Raw genomic sequence first — 17,726 nt, forward strand, 5'->3', positions numbered from 1 at the left:
GGTATGATGCCTCAGTATTTCTTAAGAGCCTTATATATAATATAAATGTAATGGCCAGTCTTCGCGAACGAAGAACCGGGGAAGGTCTTTACACCTTCCAGCCTGCACATTGGATTTTTTAGGTGAGACACAGTGTGCGCGGAACTGAGCCCACCCTTTAATCCTGAGGTTCATCTGCCGGGGCCAAGTGAGCTTGGACGGTGGCAGCGAGGTCCTCAGGACGTAGATGGATTGCCTTACAGGGCTAACGAGCTCCATCTGCTCGGGAAGTGGCCCCGACCGGGAATCGAACCCGGGCCTCGGCGGTGACAGCGCCGCGTCCTTAACCTCTAGACCACAACAGAGAAAACCTGATTACTTTAGGAAGGCAGAAGGTCTTTACAGGGGATTCACTTCCCCTCCCCAAACTTCATCACTCTGGAACTAGTAGAAGCCTCTCTAAAAGCCCAAAGGAAGTAATTCTGCTTCATGGCAACCTTAGGCAGCAGTTTGAGAACATCAGGCCTTATCAAAAGAGTTTGGAATGCAGATCTCTTCCCAACAGTGAGCACCACAAGCATCTGTCTGTGCAGCTGCCTCTTTCTAGGCTTCATAGCCTGGCTTACCTGAGGAGTCGTCCGAGTTTAGTGTTCTTAAGAAATGTAGAGAGGAAAAATTGTAAAATACCTGGATTTTGACATTTTCTCCTAACCCCTTGGTTTTCTAGTGTTCTATAAATGACCTAAACCAACAATGCTGCACAGTTATTCATAGTGGTGGGCAGTGGTGTTGTTACACTTAGAGTTCTTTCCGTTACCACTGTAAGTAGGACATTTCTTCTGCTTTTCCAAGCTCAGCAGAAGAAAAATAAGGTCAGAAAAACATAAAAGACCCCCACAAGGATAACATCACCAACAGTGATAATAAAATGAAAGTTCTTCAAACCAAAGCAGGATAGTTAACAAAGCATAGAAATTCTTGTAAGTGGTCTAATACTTGTCAGGTCAAACCCCCACAACTTCTTCTAATTTTCTAGTCTTATCAAGTCTTCAAATAGTCTGAGAATCAACTAAAATTATTATGACTTAATTCCTCTAGTCACCTCCTGCTCCCATTTCATTGGGAAGCACTTCTATACCAAGAGGGTGGTTGAACCCTGGAACAGGCTTCCTAGAGAGGTGGTTGGTGTCCCAAACCTGTCAGTAGTAAGAGGCATTTGGACAATGCCCTGAATATGGTGCTTTAACTCTTAGTCAGTCCTGAAGTGATCAGGCACTTGAACTGGATTATTATTTTAGGTCCCTTCCAACTGAAATAGTGTATTCTATTCCATTCCACTACATCTGTTGCTACAGCTACATCTGCAGCTACAGAGAAGGAAACAAACCACAGCATCTCTCCTACTCTCAAGTACAGCACATAAAAATACCCCAAAAAAGGGATATTTTGATGCCCCAAAATTGAGTTCTGGCTAAAAGGCTCTGTTAAAACACCCACAGGGAACTGGATGTACACACAGGCAAGTTTTTAAGAACAGCTGTTCTCTGCAGAGTTGGTCTTCTGAGACATTTACATCATGGCTGAAGGTTGAGAATGACACATGATCACACGTCACTGTCACCAAGTTAAAACACATTTCAAAATAACCTTTCAAAACTTCCTCTCTTTCCATTAAGAATGGAATAATTATGGTTGTGCTTTTGCTTCAGCAGTTACATGCTATACATCTGAAAGAATAAACCATCTACCTCCCAGCAGTGCTGAATTCTCATTTTAAATCATTTCTTCATCAATTGCATGTATCTTCCGAGCTCCCTAATGTTCAGTGCCAAGGTTACCATCCACTGTTGATACAGAAATTGTGATAAGGATTTTTATAAGGATTCTGAGCTCACATGTCCATTTCAAATGTTTAATCTTTGTCTAGGTAAAGGGGAAATAACAAGAGTATACTTTTAAATAACTAGACGAGTATCTTCTGAAGGGATACTAGTTCAAAATCCATATTCCTCCTGTCTTGATGGAGAGTAAATCCCACTTATGCATATCTTTGTTAATATTGCCACCTACAGGAAACCACGGGCCACAGTGCCTGATGCAGCACAAGGAAATCCTCACAGAAACCTGTCAAAGCAAGGCAGGTGAAATAAAAAGATGTCCATTATCAACCAGTTTTTCCCCCAAACATTTTTTTTCCTTTTAATTCATAACATTGAGCGCAAAGGTTGCAGTATTTCTGCATTTTTACAGAAGCCTTCTCTGCACTTTCAGTCCCAGAATGGTCTGAAATATGTGCCCTGTTCCCAGGGCAGGAATTGAGGGGTGAAAATGAGATGAGAAAGGTGCTGAATAAGGGGGCAGACCTGCAGAATAACTTGACTTCCTATCTTAACCTGCTTGTTTTTAATTCCCTAAGGAACATATGCTACTCTCACATCAATGCAACATTTGGGTGGGCTGAGGAGGGGTGAACTTGACCTTGGACACTATTGCACAGGTTGTCCATGGGTGTGATTAAGCCAAGTGGCTGAAGCCTCTCCGGTATGGTGGGTGATGACTGAAATGTAAATATGGGGAGGCTGGGCAGTGTGATCCCATCACACTCCCCAAAATCCACCAAGGCAAGTGCCACGTACTCACAGCAGAGGGAGCAACCACTGGAAACAGTGGCTGGAAATTGGCTCTGTGCTCCAGTACACTGCCCAGGACACCATCCTGCGCCTTGGAACACAAGCCTTATGGAGACACAACGCCCCAGAAAGAATCGAGTCAGACAACGAGGCTCATTTCCAGAACAACTCCAGACACTTGGGCCAAAGAGCGTGGCAGTGAGTGGTATCATGTTCCCTCTCACGCACCAGCCTCTGGAAAGGTCGAAGGTTGCAGTGGATGGTTAAAGACCACACTGAGGGCAATGAATGGGGGGACCTTCACACATTGGGATGCACATTTAGCTAAGGTCACCTGGTTATTCAACACTCAGGGATCTGCCAGTCAGGCCTGCCCTGCCCAACCTAAATTTGGGTGCACGTGGTGGGTTGTACAGGAGGATGGAGAAGTCCAGTGTGTGTCTCAAAGCTGATGAATTAAACTGTATGATGTTAATTACTGTGTAATACTGTGAATTACACCTTCTATGGTGGCTACATGCACATCACCACAATGGGCACCTCACGGTGCCCGTCTGTGACAGGCTGAATTTGGGGATCTGGACCTGACTCATGTTTTGGTCATCAACACTTCCCATCACCACATTGATGGAGAATGGACTTTGACGGAGTCCCAACACCACACACCACCTTTCCTGCCTGAAACACTGTTCTGACAAATGGAGCCCAAGATCGCATACTAAATGAAATCAATGGACTTTTATGGGGATGGTCCACAGACTATGGGAATATTATCTGTTGGTGTATATAAATCCAAAGGGAGGCAAGTGATGGGGCACTGGGAAGTGTGGGACCTGGCATGACATAAATTATATGGAATAAGGGGTGCCTACTGTCCTTGTTTCAGCTGTCACACACTGATTGTTCCTGAGCAGTGCTTCCCTTAAGTCAACTTTTCAGTGCCTCATGCTCTGCCAGTGAGAAACTGTGGCAAAAGGCCAGGACAGGTGACCCAAGCTCGTCAGCGACCATCCATACCACAGGGGGAAACTGGCCAGGAGGGACTAATTACTGCTGGGGGATGGGCTGGGGATCAGTCAGCAGGTGGTGAGTGATTGTATTGTGTTTTTTCCCACCCTTAAAAAAATTGTATTAATAATAATTTTTATTATTGTATTTTATTTTAATTATTATAATTAGTATAATTATATTTTGCTTTGTTTAAATTATTAAACTGTTCTTACCTACACCCATACATTTTTTTCTTTCCTGATTATCCTCGTCTCCGTCCCACTAGGGGAGGGAGTGAGGGAGGGAGGGGCTGCCTGGTAAAACCTCATCCAGCCTGGCCTTGAACACTTCGGGGGATGGGGCATCAACAAGGTGTATGGGCAACCTGTGCCTCCCTATTCAAAGTGTAGAATTTCTCCCTAATATGGAATAGTACAGAATTAAGACAAATGCTTCACTAGCATAAATAAATGGTTTACTATAGCAACCAGTTTTCAGGTATCTGGTCTGCATAAGGATATTTATTTATTTTTCAAAAGCTGCATTTTTCTTCTGGAAGGACTAATTCTCCTACCCACCCCACCTGATTATGTTCTTCCACTTTTAAAAGTGGGTGTTTAGCTCTGAACTTGCAGGTTGTGTGTGAAAACAGATTTATTGTTACACAGATGCAAGGCAGCTAAATGCATTCCAGTTCTGATAAAGCAGGCAGTTCTATTCAACTTCTCCTCTTTATTTCTTGCTTGTATCTCTCACTTCAAAGCTGCAGCAACATGTCCATCTGCATTTGTTTTAGATGCAGCTATGCGATTTTACAGTGATTTCAGGTGTGAGCTCACTTCTTCTTCTTCCCTTTCCCTTTCTTGCCTCCCTCTCCTTGCTGAAGGCTTTGATCACTACCTCCCATCTTCTGAGTTCTTGTTTTCAGTTTGGGAATGGTTTCTGCAGCATACAGCATCACCGACTTACCTAAAATTACAGGGAGAGATCAATGTATGCCTCACACGTTAAGAACAGCAGCATTTTCAAACTTGGAAACTTCAGCCCCACTTCAGATTTCACTTAAATTGGGTATAAAGCCCAGGAGTTCTGCTTCCTTCCCCTGGGTACCGAGCAGCTTGTGAAAAATTCTTGGAGAGGGAGAAGAAAGTGCAGAACTGAGAAATACCCCACAGACTGGAACTGGCACATAACCTGACAATCTTCAGTGTATCTACAACCTTCCTGCTACTCTTTCGCTTCACCTCTTACTGGCCCACAATACTTGGGACAGAAAGATCAGGCAAAACCTACAAGCATTTTTAGAAAGGCACTGCTGTCCTCCAGAAGGAATATGGTGTTTAAATCATCTCCTTTGGACTATCAGCACTCTTATGCTACTCTAGATTCAGTAGTAGTCTTGCTCTTTCCTTAAGACACATACTGCTTCCCTTTCACATACGGATTCAATTTCAGGAAAAATGAAAAATACTGCATTATTTGTCATTCAAGATGAACTATTTCTCTTAATTAGTTATGGGCAGCTGCTTCATTACTAATTTATGAAATCTCAACTGAACTCAGTACTGTATTTTATCAATTTGGCATCCACACTGATGCCTAGCTGGTATGTGCAACCTAAGAGAAAAGGTGGAATTTAGCCATTTAAACACCAAATACTCAGTTTTAAATGTTAACAACAAGTAAGCCAAAACTGAATAGATTGCTTTGTTCTACATAGCAATCACACAACATTTCCCATAGTCAGTCCCCTGCTATGACACTGCTGCAGAAACTGCAGGACCAAGGGCAAAATAATTTTACAAACTCTCAATACCCACAGTACACTTGATTTAGTTGACTTACACAGGCAAAGAGATTTAATGTAGCACTGTAGAATGTATAAAAGTTAAAACTAATTAAACAAACTGGTAACATAAAATAAACAAAGTCTTTCTGGTTTATTAACAGAAGAAGTGCCTAAACCCAGGTACTCTACTCACGTGTTGGAAACTGAGGTAAACATGGGTTGCCATCATCTTGTTTGAGCTGGATTCGTACTCTACCTCTGTACTGCACATCTCTGTTCCACTCTCTAGGATACATCTTATTTTTCTGTCATGCAAAAGGAGAAACTTATTGTAATGAGCAGTGGAAAATGGAACTGTTTCAGAGGCACTGCTGCAACCAGGCACTGGTGCTGAGCAATTCTGAATAAATTGCTACAGGGACTGCTCTACTTCCCCAGAGGTCTGGACCACAGGGACACAGGTTTTTGTTTCATCTCCACAGCCACAAACCCCTTTGGACACCTAGAAATAGCAAGCCACAGGTCACAGTCACTGCTTTTGGACAGTCATAGCCTTTGTTCTTGATCAAACATCGCAGGTCTCTCAGTGGTACTGGTTGTTTTACAGTGCCCTGTTCAACTGCTTCTGAAAAGCAAAGTGGTTTTCTACTGATTTTTTGATACCAGTAACACTCTTAGATGAGGAGCTCAATTCTTCTCAGAAAATTCAACACTGTTTTAAATGAGTAATTACTTCAGGAAACAACCCGTGCAGTTACCTCTCTAGAAATCCTGACACTCATTCCCTACAAAAAACAATTATTGTCATGTATTGTAATAAAAAACTAACATTATATGGCTAAAATGTAACTCCAAAGAGCTATGAAGACTCCAAGCATCAGAATCCTACTCCTGTACAACACAGCCATAGCAAAGGTAACCAACTTTCATTAAAAGCAGGCCTTTTTAAAAGCTTAATTTGCAGAGTTGCAGCTTACAAAACTAGTTTTTATTCTGACACACTTTCAAGCACCCAGTATAGTCTTTTCAGAAAGACAGTAAACCAGAACTAATCTTTCCATAAGCTTAAAAGTGACATTATCTATGAAATCTGAGATATTTCTAACTTGCATCAGTTTTCCAACATTTACTCCACGATTATGGTCAATCATCATTCAAAGCAAGCAAAGCTAGTAACAAAACTTCTCAACTGCAAGTTATCCTGTCTATAAGGAAATAGATAATGAAAGAACAGAGATATATCCCCAGTTTGTTTGTTTGTCTTAGGGGTTTTTGGTGGCTTTTTTAGGGGGGCGGTTTTTTTTAAAATTACCTCTAATAACACATTGAATCCAACTGCTGCACATACATCTTGGATTTCTGTAGATGTGGGATTTTCAACAGCCTGTTGGAACAACGGGTTACAATTAATTAGTTTTCAACAATGATCTGCCTATGTAACAATAGTTATTAGTTTCCCAGCCTGTACTCTATAAATAGAAAAAGCAGATGAGGATAGGGAAGGTACTGCAAATACTGACACATCTACTCTAGAAGTCATCTGTCAGTGCTTCTATGGTCTAGAAAACATTAAAAAAAAAGAGAGAGAGAGAAGACACAGGGAAACAGAAAACAGAGGACACAGGATTAATTAGGACAGGGAAGAAAGCAAAAGAATTGCTTAGGAAAAGTAATTTAAATTAATTAAACAGTTATGGTATGTACAAAAATACCAAAAGCTTTGAATCAGCAAACTCACAGTAAGGACTGAAGGAAGAAAGAACAGAAAATTTCTAGATCTTTGATTGTTAACTTGCATGCTCAAGAAAGATTTTATTTTTAATTATTGTCAAAAAAACCCACAACTCTAAGCACTGAGAAAAGCCCTTTATATTCCCAGCATTGCTCGTTAAAATTATTATAAAGCAGGGAAATGATGAAAAACTATTTCAGGACAGATTAAAAACAGTAACTACCAAATTTATGTGCCACATGCATTTCAAGTTCTAAGTTGGAAAGCAGCAGAGGGGGCAGGACACAGAGTACAGGCATACATAGTTAGTCTCTGAAAAACAATTATTAGCTAACTGTTCTTTCCTGCACTGCTTTCAAATTTGGCAAACTACCTGTATCAGAAGCTGAGAGCATTAAGCTCCTCATTCACCTGTTTGCCCAAGGTGCTGCTCACATTGAAAGCAGACACTTCGACCCAGTGCTCTTCTCCTAAACTCACACGCTGGCACCAGGCTATCTTCAAACAATGTAATTTCCAAACTACTAGCTATGGGGGATTGGAGAGGTCAGAGCTATATTTTCTAGCTCTCTATACAATATTGCATAGCAAAACAAAACACCTTTTCCCTGCCACCCACAAAATTACTTTGTCTATAGGAATCCTCCTTCCTTCTGCTATTGTCTTCTTGTTATTCAAATATGCTGGATAAATGCAGATGAATCTAGGAAGCGAAAACAGTGAGTTTAAGTAAATGACATCAACTACTTCATTATTCATGCAGTATTTCCTAGTAAAAACAAAAAATAAATCTCATGGCTACAACACAGCAGTTCTCATAAGAACAACCATTTATTTTCCCTAGACTGATTCACAAAATGTTGCAAAATCACACTTGGAGTTATCACAGGCACTGCAGGACCCTTAGGCTGAGATGATCCTTGCATGACACCACTTTTTGGGGCACTGTGTGTACAAGGGGCAGCACTACCTATTACAAGAGAAAAAAAAAAAAAAAGGCTGAAACAGGACATTTTGACCTATTTCTCACACCCCTAAAACCTGGCAGGGTACACACATCTTTCCCCCCCAAAAATTAAAGAACGTTTCCTGAAATGGTTTTACTACACTAATAGTTAACTAAGTCCCTGACAGAAGGAAGACACAGGTTTTTTTTTCTGCTATAGCTCTGCCTTTCTGTGTGCTTTTTTGACGGTGGGGGTTTTTTGTGTGTGTTTTGGTTTTGATTATTTGTTAGATTTGGGGCGTTTGTTTTGTTGTTGTTGTTTTTACTTTGGTTTTGTTTATTCATACACAGATCAACCCAGATTTGGGGCAAATTTATAAAGCCACCGAAAAAGTGTGTTTGGGAACCTGCTCAAGATTTTGCAGTACACTTAAACCTGTCAAGGACATGCGGGGGATGAGACTGACAGAACCTCAATTACACTTATTACACAATCGAAATGCCAGCTAGGTGAGACCAAGAAGTGGAAGAACGCCTGTATTTATCTGGATGAGAGCATATCTATGAGAGCATAAGGAAATAAGCAAAACTGAGTAAATCGTTTGATGTTCACACAGCTGGAGAACGACAAGGACTGTCTCTGCCTCCCAGGAAACGCTCCTTGCTGCCTCTAAAACCAGCCCAAACCACCTCAACTCCTGGTATTTTCCCCCTTTTCCTTCCCAGGGGCGTTTCCCTCCCTACTTGCTCTTTATGAGCCGACTAATTCTCGTGGGTCCAGCACGGGAATTCCAGTCTCGGCACCGACTCCTCAGACCACCCACGGAACACCATCACCTCAACCACCACCACCCCCTTGTACCGCAAGAATTTCACCACCACCCCTTGCTCCGCTCGCGTTTTCTGCACCCCGAGTGACACATGAGCAAAGAAACATCGGCAAACAGCCCAGCCCAGCGCCCCCCGGCCCGCGGTACCTCTCCTTGTCGGCCGGGGACGCGGCGCCGGCGGCGGCGGCCATGACAGAAGCACCTCCCCCGCAGGCGGGGCCCGCCCCCAGGGCCCGTCCCGGAGCTCCCATTGGCCAGCGGCGCTGCCTGTCACGCGCTCCAGCCTTTCAGGAGGCGCCACGCCCGCCCCGCCCGGGGCCGCGCGCGCCGCTTCCGTCAGGAATGGCGTTGGGAAGGCGGCTGGGAATGGCGGGCGGGAACGGCTGGGGTGTAGAGAAACACCCTGGATAATCGATATCACACAATCCCAGAGGGTGGCGGTGGGTGACATAAAATGGTCCTTGCGTTCACAGCGCCCCGGCCGTGCTTCAGCCCAAGAACAACCACTCTGATCCAATGTGTCAGAAAGAAACGCGAAGAAATACCTGTTCAGAATTAGCACAGCCTCGTGTGCAATGAAATGAAAAAACAGGCTAAAACTTTATGCAAAAATTATGGGGTCAGGTGCTGGGTCCATTCCTGTCTCACATCTTCGGTAAGGATCTGGGTGACAGGCACTGGCCACACTGGGAGCAGGGCCTGTGCTGCCATCCAGAGGGACCTCGACATGCTGGAGAAAGGGGCTGACAGTTCAATAAAGGGAAAAGCAAAGTCCTGCACCTGGAGAGGAACACCCCCAGGCACCAGCACAGGCTGGGGACTGCCCAGGTGGGAAGCAGCTTGTCAGGACAGGCCTAGGTGGACTCCAAGTTGAACACGAGCTAGTGAAGTGCTCCTGTGATGAAGAAGAAAAATGGTTTCCTGGGCTGCATTACCAGAAGTATTGCCAGCAGGTCAGGGGGGTGCTGGTCCAGCTCCAGGCTCCTCAGGACAAGACAGACATGGACACAATGGAGAGAGTCCAGGAAATGGCCACCAAGATCATGAAGGGACTGAAGCAGCTCATCCTGGAGAAGGCTCAGGAGGATTTCACCTGCGTGTATATACACCTGGAGGGCAGGTACAAAGAGGACAGAGCCAGGCTCTTTCCAGTGAAGCCCAGTGACAGGATCAGGGGCAATGGGCACACACTGAACGCAGGAGGTTCCCTCTGAACATCAGTAAACTCCTCCACACTGTGAGAGAGACCAAGCACTGGCACAGGTTACCCATGGAGGTGATGGAGTCTTCATCCTTGGAAACACCTAAAAGCTGCATGGGAATGATCCTGGACATCTGGCTCTAGGTGGTCCTGCTTGAGCAGGTAGCTGGAGCAGATGACATCCAGAGGTCCCTGCCAGCCTCAGCCATTCAGTCACAGGGCATATTTTTGTGCAGTTACACTCACCAGTTAAACTTCATGCAGCTATGTACCAGGACAAAGAACTGAAGGTATTTATTCAGTATTTATCCCTGGTGGGGGGGGGGGGTTGCCTTTTTTTCTGTGATCCACCAACACATCCAGCTCCCCACAATGAAATCCTGAAGAGGAGGGTGCTGAGACCCACTGCAACACAGTGGTTATTCCCAGGGAAGAACTACAAGTACCATTCACGAAAACTTGAGTTTGAGTTAAGAGTGACGGAGAAGCTTCAGAAAGAGGATTCAGAAAATTAGGCATTTGTCCCCGATTAGAAGTTATTTGTCAATTCAGCATTTTGACTGATGAGCAGTTTGGTTGTCTTTTGTCTTTGCTCTCAGTATGTCAGAAGTGAATACACTGTACAAAGTACTACAAACACAGAACTGTGTGGCCTCAGCAGATGCAGCTTTTGAAAAGGTGCCTGTAGCTGTCTGGGACCAAGTCAGCAACTTGCAGCACCTCACAAACATGACTCAACAAGCTCCTTAGCTGAAAAAAAAGAAAAAAAAAAAAGGTTATGAGGTGTACCAGTTATAAAGGAAGTTTTTGACGTGATAGTTGTCCAGCACTACAGACAGATTTTTGGAGGGTTATCTCCAGATTACCATCAAAATGGCTGATACGGAGTCAAGTGTAGTTTCCTAAGAGGTAATCTATTACAAATAACTGTAGCTATTTTTTGTTGTTTAGCAACAAAATGTTCTCATTTTGTTAATAGTAGTTTGGTAATGGATTTCCTGTATTTTTCTTTTAAATCTGCATTGGATGCATACACTTGCCTATTAAATGACTTTTTGTTGAGATACCTAGGACCTAAAAAATGTCAGAGCTGCCATTGTGTCTCCATGCAGGTCATGTTAATCTGACCATTAATATGAAACAGTCATCATCAACCATGTTACAAATCAAGTTAAAACCATGTTACTTCACAGTGTTCTTTTTTCCCTTAAATTTCTGTAACGATTTTAATTTCTCATTTAATCTGCAGACCAATTTCTGTTGCATCACCCTGAGCAATGCTGCTTTGACAGTAAATTGTTTAAGGCAGTGACACAGCTGCAGTTTGTGAGTGGGACAGTACCACTGTTGCAAATTAAGACTGCTCCCAGTCCACCTAGTTCAGGACACTGAGTTTATTTAATGCTTTATCTGACAGTTGCATTTATTTTTTTTTAATTTGAATTAATACAAAAAAGCTCTGAAAACAGAGCTTTTTAATACCAACATACTGGATTAACGGCTTATCTTTTAAAACAGTATTTAAACTTCTGTAACAGAAGATACACAGACTGTGTCAGTATTTGTGGAAAAGACAAAAATTATTTTCTGCATCTTTTTCAGATGGAAAAATGATTGAAAATTTGTCAGAAATAGAGTTTGTGGAATTACAGATTTGATGATATGGCATACATGACTGACCACTCTGCAGATGCTATTGTTACATACCAGTCTCCTTCACAGGTGGTAGAATTCACAGTATCTCGAAACCATCACGCTGGAAATAAAGCACTGGTTACAGACCTGTCAATTTAATCCCCATCATCACTGTAGAACGACTTCATTGAGTATATGGCATCCATTCACTGAATTTTTTTCTAGTGCCATAAAAAATAAATTTCAAAGTTGCATTCTGCATATTTCCAGCCTGAGGAATTCAGAGACAGAAGTAGGTCACACAGCATTCCAGTTCAGGCACATTGTAGCTGCATGTGCTTCCTGAATATCTGCTATCTCTGACCTCAAGAAATGGAACCATGAGGCACTCAAACCTGACAGCTTTTAAACACTTAAATGCAGGATGAAGAGAAGGGATAATTGCTGGTGAGGACAGGGATCATACACATCTGCAGCAAAATGTCGAGACTAGAAATAATGCCTTTGGTTAGCAGCAGGGATACTGGTCTTGGAAAGCTGTGTATAATTTGGTAAGGTTATTCCATCTGCCGAGTGGAAGGGGTGGGGAATGAGCACTGCACTGCAAACATTTCAAGCACAGAATTCCCCCACTGTATACAATGTTATCAGCAAGTCAGGTGTCCTTATTCAGCCTCTATTTTACTATTAATGGTGTCTGTGGAAGAAAAGTAACAAAAAGCACCACAACCACTCCCCTCCTCCCCAAACCCACCCCCGAACAAGACAACACAGTAACAAAAGCCCTGTACAAATATGAATAGAAATTCAAAGTGATTGTGATACATGTTCCAGCAGTTCACCTGGGGAAAATGCAGATGCCCTGCATTTAGAAGTGGGAGCCCAGGAAAATTTGGATGGTTTGAGGTGACACAGTTTCTGTGTTTTACTGGAAGTGTCACATATTCAGAGCCAGCTTATTCAGACCTAGCTTACATGTTCAGTTTTCTCTCACCTGAGGCAACACTGCATAGTCTAACCATGCTAAAAATACCTATATAGTAATGGGACTAGTGAAGTCATTCAGAAGGGGGTATATTTTCAGCTAGATTAGTAGAATAAGCTCTCTATTGAACTGCAGATAAAACACAGGAGAAAGAAACGGGACCTAAAGGGAAATCTTTCTTCATTCAATGGTCATTGAAAGGAATAGGATAGGGACAAAATAAGGATTTTCTCCATCATCTTTATAAGCGAGGATTCCAAAAAATACTGAGTAAAATGTAAGAGCTGGGGAAAAAACCCAGCAAGTTTTCAGTTAGAGAAACATGCTTCATGAAATATGATTCAAGTTGGAAGGAACAGACAGGTGTGAACTAGGTCTGTCCAACAGTGAACGTTCCACAGCACAGAGAGAAAATAATGCTCTCCTTCATTTAATTTTCATAAAACTGGTATTTACTTACCGTGAAACTTCAACATGCAGAGTTAACTGTTACTCTTGGTATATGCCACTTTTAAAAGACTGTGTATATCAAAGCAAGTGGTGTCCCTGCCTACAGCAGGGGGCTTGGAACTAGATGAGCTCTAAGGTCCCTTCCTACCCAAGCCGTTCTGTAATCCTCTGATTTTAAATCCATAGAGTACCTTTCAGTTTTAACTGAAATCCCAAATCCAAAATCTTGTTTTCTACATAACGAGACAGTTTTCTACTGTTTTCAGAAGAAGCACTACCTCATACCCATCCTTCAGAGATCAGCAACATGGTGTTCTTTATGAATCAGCAGAAGCATCACTTTTGTTCATCACAAAGATAGAAGCCTATAAACAGTGTCAGTAGCTTTTTTTACGGTGTGTGGGATGTTCTAAAGCCACATTTGGCTTACATGTTTCAATCTGTGTTAAATGCTGCCCCACAAGAGCAGCTGACAAGTGGACTTCAAAACAGCTATCCTCACTTGTATGGTGTTTAGAGCTGAAAGTCTTTTGGATTGTCACCTAGACATAAGCACTGACTTGCACAAATTAATGTAGGAAGTACAGCAGACAATAATACACAGTGTTTAACTGAGATACTGGGGGGAATGTTGGGCACCACGTTGCCAAGACTCTACCCAAATCCCTATTAGCTGGCAACAGAGGAAGTGACAAAGTGGAAAAATATGGATTTGTACTCATCTCTACTCCTCCTGATTGCAAAGCCTGTATCTCTGCATACAAACCTCAGTTTTACAGTCGCTCTTTGTCCGTTTTAGCCTTGTAAACCAGCGGACAGCTGTGTAAAGTCACAGCTGTGTACACTCTGCTTCTAAGAGCAAAAGGAACCATCAGTCATCTGTATGTGACACAGTAATACAGTATTTGCACTGAGTTCATAGCTTTCACTTAAGCTAGATTTTCACTTCTGAGAAATCCAAATGATTTATGCCCTGGGTTTGGTTGGGACAGAGCCAGTTTTCTTCCCAGTAGCTTGTATAGTGTTGTGGTTTGGATTTAGTTTGAGAATGTTGATAATGCACTGATGCTTTAGTTGTTGCTAAAGTGGTGCCTCTACTAAGTCAAGGACTTTCCAGTTTCTCAAGCCCTGCCAGGAAGAGGCTGAGGGGTACAAGAAGCTGGGAGAGGACAGCCTGGACAGCTGAGACAAAGTGGCCCAAGGGATACTCCAGACCATATGGCATCATGCTCACATATGAAGTGATAGAAAAGCTGGCTGGGGGGCCACTGCTTTAGGGACTGTCTAGGAATCAGTCAGCAAGTGGTGAGCAATTGTATTGTGCTTCACTTGTATCATCTATATTATTAGCTATTAATATTAATAATTTAGTATTATTGTCTTCATTTACCGTTTATTAAACTATCTTTATCTGAACCCATGAGTTCTCACTTTAATTGTCTCCCTCATCCCACTCTAGGGGAGCAGGTGAGTGGCTGGGTAGTGCTTAGTTGCTGACCGTAGTTGAAAAGTGACATTTAAAGCACTTAAAAACTGTCAAATAATCCATCACAGCTGTTCAACTGCTCAGCTGATAAGAAACAAAGGATGCCGACTCCTTTTCATCCCACAATGGAATAATACCAAAATAATAATAGCAAAGTACTACTACAAATAATAAAAATTGGGAGATTTCTCATAATTCATATTATGGCTTAATTTTTACCTCTACTTCCATTGCTCTTCCTTAGTTACTTCCACTCTAAATGTGTGCCACCACATTAGATGAACTTACCAACATTCTAGGTAAGATGCACAAATGTTTCTCTCCCCCAACAATGTGCTTTTAATATTGAGGATTGTTAGGAAGGACAGAGAGAATGAGGCTTAATCTACCTTCATTTGTATTAAATATAATTATCAGTCAAAATATTCTTGTTTTCATGATCCATACTGACTTTTCATGATACATACTGCTGGTTATAGTTATAGTTGGTGGTTTTTTTTGGTTGCTGGCGTTTTTTTTTTTGTGTGTAGGGTTTTTTTGTGGTTTTTTCCCTTTTTTTTTTTTTTTTTTGTTTGTTTTTGTTTTTTAATTCTTAAAAGAAATGTTTTAATTTCCCGCAAGGGAATGTCCTTTTCTGCATATAAACCAACACCTAAGAGCACTTTTTTCCCTAGAATAATTTAAGATACAAATTAATCAGTCCTAAAATTAGAACTCATCTCAATTATGGCAGTGTGATACAACTATCAGAAAACAAAGGATCTTAGAAACTCAGCAAAAATGCCTTTTTTTAGTTTAAATGCTTCTGTCAAAGCCAAAGTGAAGTACAAAATATGCATGTAAATATAAATATATGTGCATGTGTGTTGGGAATTAATTAACCTAGGTCCCCCTTAATAGTATAATCAGGGACTAAAGAATTCACTGATTTTGGGAAGACTTTGGGATTAAAAAAAAGACTTTGTGAGTCTCTGTTGTGCTTATGAGTCATAACGAAATGAGCCTTCTTGCAAAACTTTTGTAGGTAACAAAGAGTTTACGGAATTACACTGTGTTGGAACTAAATTTTGTTTTGTGTAGCTTGTTTTAAAATAAAACATGGAAGAGAACAGGGAGCTCAATTAGCGTAGCACACATCTCTGAGGTTCTTTCTTCCACTAATTTATCTGAAATGTGACTACCACCAAAAGGGAACTGCATGTGCTATTTCAGAGCATTTGTTCTGATACACTGAATTACTCAAGGGTCTTAACAGCAACTTCCTTTTTAAATGAAATCATCATATTTCTAATACAATGAACAGACACCTAACTTTCAGTAATAGCCAAGAAAACAATTCCACTCTGACAAGGTGCAATCAGGAGGAAATTTTATATAACACTGCAAGTAATAAATAAATTATGCATAGCAAGACTAAATTCAGAATAAGTATATTGTGAAACAAAATACATTAGAATAATTGAAGAAAGAATTAATTACAGAGTTAGGATATAAACAGTAATGCATCCCAGGCAGAAGCAAACAACAAAACTGAAGGAAATATAATTGTGGGCTGAGTTTGTTCAAGAGAAACAACATTTACAGGTGGGAAAATGCATCTGATCTCACAGGATGACAATCTACTTGCAGAGAACCAGCACAAGCTTTATGCATGTTACATCCCACCAAAAAGTAGGGCATTAGATACTGTTTGTATGTATGGCTTGAGGTCTGGACAGAAGTGCATTTTACTGAGTGAACCAGCTCCTGCTACACCTTCCTGCAATCCTTATTGCAATTCCACAGCCACTCAAGCAAAGGATGTTTCCACAAACAGCAAAATTTGAATAATTTTCTGAAAGCCTGAAGTGGCAAAAATTCACAAGTATTCATAAGCCTGTAACTATGTGGAAATTTCCTAAGGTGATTTGCGAAACTACACTAGGGAGGTGTTACCCAGGCTTAGAGTAAGTAAACAGCACTTCTGGTAAACTGAAACTCAAGAGCGGGAAATTCATCTTGACATCACAAATTGATTGACACCTGTATTAATTACTGTTGTGAACTCTTAAAGCTCTTCTGCACCACACCAAATTCCCTTGCACTTCCAATATGTAACCAAACACAACACGTAACCAGTTAACTTGCCATTCTGACTAAAAACTCAACCTTAACTACGTAACATTCTCTATAAACACATTTACAGATACAAACTGTTATTCTGCATATAGGAAACTATGCTGCAGGAACTGTATTTCTACACATGATTTCAAATGAAATTAAAAGTGGGCATCTCTTCTGGTTAAATGTAAAAGTGCAAAGGAGATGGCTGTGGAACCAGAGAGTGAATACACTTGGGTAATTTGGTATTAAGAAGGTCCTTGATGATGTAAATGCATGGAGGTCATGCTTCACATTAACTGACACTTCACTTCTGATTCACAGCTTCATCCAAATCACACATCTCATCAAGAACAAAGCTGTCGGATAGGCGGATGCAACTTTGCAAGGCATTACAGTAGATGCATGAAGTCATGTTTAGGTGTAAGTCTATATACGATTGTTAGTGACGCTCTTATGGCTGTTCATACCATTTCATGAAAGCTAGACGAGAAAATACATTTTGGGAGGCATCTAGTAACAACAGGATTGTTGAAGAGCTTGTAAGGAGAGTCCACCTAAGCATTTTCCAGATCATCCCTACAAGTAATACTGACCTCATCAAGGAAAGGAGATGTTCTCTCCCTCTACAAGCCCCCTCTAGAAAACAAATATTTGCACTTAATCTTTTTACTGGAAGGATTTACTGCATTGAATTCAGTACTGCAAATCTAAAAATTGTCCCCTGGAATTCTACATATGGTAGGCTCTTTCTTTTCTTTGGGTATTTTTGATGAAGAAATATTTCTTTCCCACATCTATACACTGATGTAATACTTATGAAGTCAGTTGTCAGAATGTCCAGGACAAAGGACTTACCCAAAGGTCACGTATTTAAATGCAAAGTACTAGGGGCCATTAGGCAGAAGTTCAGAGTGAAAAAAAATTAAAAATCCAACTTCAATTTGTTTTTGCTGTGTCAAAAAGGGTGAAG

General features: G+C 41.4%; 1 protein-coding gene across 2 annotated transcripts; it reads right to left on the bottom strand.

The window, feature by feature from the left end:
- Window positions 1-4,235: 4,235 nt before the first annotated feature.
- On the bottom strand, window positions 4,236-9,140 carry SRP19 (signal recognition particle 19). Of its 2 annotated transcripts, none has more exons than XM_027878028.1 (5): window positions 9,044-9,140; window positions 7,748-7,823; window positions 6,701-6,772; window positions 5,582-5,693; window positions 4,236-4,568 (listed from the first exon to the last, which is right to left on the bottom strand). In XM_027878028.1, exons 1-5 carry the CDS (start codon window positions 9,085-9,087, stop codon window positions 4,435-4,437), a joined length of 438 nt encoding a protein of 145 aa, XP_027733829.1. In that variant the 5' UTR covers window positions 9,088-9,140; the 3' UTR covers window positions 4,236-4,434. The 2 variants fall into 2 exon arrangements, with proteins under 2 accessions (XP_027733829.1, XP_027733828.1); XM_027878027.1 differs by having other exon boundaries at window positions 9,029-9,119.
- Between the last annotated feature and the right edge of the window lie 8,586 nt (window positions 9,141-17,726).

This window comes from Empidonax traillii, unplaced genomic scaffold (assembly GCF_003031625.1).
Source record: "Empidonax traillii isolate 1590-97213 ecotype Southwest subspecies unplaced genomic scaffold, ASM303162v1 scaffold37:size1818073, whole genome shotgun sequence".
Taxonomy (NCBI): domain Eukaryota; kingdom Metazoa; phylum Chordata; class Aves; order Passeriformes; family Tyrannidae; genus Empidonax; species Empidonax traillii.

Bases quoted from the DNA above. Each gene is read 5' to 3' on its own strand.
- SRP19 (XM_027878027.1), bottom strand. From the start codon at position 9,087: ATGGCCGCCGCCGCCGGCGCCGCGTCCCCGGCCGACAAGGAGAGGTAC. The intron at 7,824-9,028 runs GGGCGCTGGGCT...TTCGCTTCCTAG, and splicing joins GAGAGGTACCGCGGGCCGGG to ATTCATCTGCATTTATCCAG. The intron at 4,569-5,581 runs GTGAGTAGAGTA...CTGTAATTTTAG, and splicing joins TTTACCTCAGTTTCCAACAC to GTAAGTCGGTGATGCTGTAT.